At 39.3% G+C, this 2,116-nt stretch overlaps 1 protein-coding gene across 1 annotated transcript; it reads right to left on the reverse strand.

The window, feature by feature from the left end:
• Positions 1–916: 916 nt before the first annotated feature.
• On the reverse strand, positions 917–1,863 carry LOC115284585 (olfactory receptor 5B3-like). The gene is given in 2 exon segments (XM_029931143.1): positions 917–1,467; positions 1,470–1,863. Coding segments are annotated over 2 exon segments (942 nt in total). The 5' UTR covers positions 1,861–1,863.
• Between the last annotated feature and the right edge of the window lie 253 nt (positions 1,864–2,116).

Here is a 2,116-nt window from a genome sequence, read left to right on the forward strand (position 1 = left end):
TGTGAGATCATGACTTGAACCGAAATTAAGAGTTGGAAGCTTAACCAACTGACCACCCAGGCGCCCCAATAGCTTTTCAACTAGAGAAGAAAATAATGTCTGATGTAAATTTATATTCTGATATCTAAATTTATTATTCAAACTATTTATTAGAAACTAGAAACACAGAATCCAACACCTTCAACAAATTCCCCACCCCTTTTATGTCTGTACACATAAGGGATTCTTGCATATGCTTCTCTTTGTGAGCTTGTGTGAGCCATGGCTTACATATAGATATGCGTTGCCATATGGTAGAATAAATAAGACATATAGTTAATAAGATTTATTAAAAACAAGGCCCCAAAATTTGAAGGTCCCATTGGCCATCCTTGTTCAGATATCACATATATGAACATATGATTTTCCTTTTCAGATGACAGAATTTTGAATAAGAAATGGCATCCCTTCAGTAATGTAAGTGCAGTGTGGCCATTAATATGTCATGTGCTTCAGCCATATGTGGAATTTAAGAAACAAAGCAAATGATCAAACAAAGAAAAGAAACAACAAAAAAGCAGCCTCTTAAATAAGGGAGCTCGTGTTTGCCAGGAGAGGAGGAGGATGGGAGGATGTATGGATGGGATAAAGGAGATTAAGAGGTTAAACTTCCAGTTATAAAATAAGTAAGTCATGAAAACAAAAACTACAGCATAGGGAATATAGTCAATAGGATGGTAATGTTGTTTGGTGACAGATGGCGGCTACAATTATTGTGGTGAACACTAGGTAGTGTATAATTGTTGAATTATCATGTTGTATACCAGCACTAATATAACATTATATCTTAAATATACTTTCATTTTTTAAAAAATGTGAATCATTGTCTATTGGAGATCTGAGAAGAATAACACAGGTCACTGTAGAGCTTATAACTTTAAGAGGCAAAGCTTAGAGATAATTCTGTCTTCTGAACCACCTTCTTGAATGCATTTTTAACCTCTTTGTTCCTTAGGCTGTACACTAAGGGATTCAGCATGGGAATGACCATAGTGTAGAACACGGATGCAATTTTGTCTGAGTCCATGGAATGACTGGAGCTGGGCTGGGAGTACATGAAGATGGCTGTCCCATAGAAGATGGAGACTGTGGTGAGGTGGGAAGCACAGGTGGATAAAGCCTTCTGATATCCCTCAGCTGAGCGCATCTTCAGGATGGTGACAAATATGAACAGATAAGAAATCAAGATAATAAGAAGAGCTAAAAGAATATTGAAGCTCACTACCACAACAAGAACCAGCTCACTGACATGTCTATCAGAGCAAGAGAGAGCCATGACAGCTGGAACATCACAGAAAAAGGGATGGACCAGATTGGACATGCAGAATGAGAGACTGAACGTGTCCCGAATGTGGATGGAGGCATTCAGGAAACCATAAAAGTAGGAGCTTATGGCAAGATGCACACACACATGGGTTGTCATTATGGGGTGTAATGTAGAGGTTTACACACGGCTGTGTAGTGGTCATAGGCCATTGAAGCCAAAAGTAAGTTTTCTACAGTGGCAAAGCCTGCAAAAAAGAACATCTGAGGAGCACACTCATTGTAGGAGATGACCTTGTCTCTGTTGGGTAATCCAGCCATGACCTTGGGAGTGACAGCTGTAGAGTAACCAAAGTCCACCAGAGACAGGTTACTGAGGAAAAAGTACATGGGGGTGTGGAGACGGGAGTCCAAGAGAATCAGCACCATCATCCCCAGGTTCCCAACCACATTGATGAGGTAAATGAAGGTGAACATGACGAAGAGGGGGATCTGCAGCTCTGGGGCATTGGTTAGTCCCAGCAGGATGAATTCAGTCACTTCTGTGTTGTTTTCCATGAATATTATTTGGGACTCAAAGGATGCCCTGTAGTGATGAAAAATAGAGGAACAGAGTGAAAAACAAAAAGGCAATTTAAGTATATTTGAGACTGGTACCTATAATGAGAGAAAGAAAGAAGAAGAAGAAAAGAAGAAGGAAGGAAGGTAGGTAGGAAGAAAGCAAGGAAGGATTGAAGGAAGGGAGAAACAAAAAAGAAAAAGAAAGGTGATAAATAGGCATTTTTAAATTATAGCAATAATTCTTTTTTAACGT

Source organism: Suricata suricatta, unplaced genomic scaffold (genome assembly GCF_006229205.1).
Source record: "Suricata suricatta isolate VVHF042 unplaced genomic scaffold, meerkat_22Aug2017_6uvM2_HiC HiC_scaffold_1096, whole genome shotgun sequence".
NCBI classification, from domain to species: domain Eukaryota; kingdom Metazoa; phylum Chordata; class Mammalia; order Carnivora; family Herpestidae; genus Suricata; species Suricata suricatta.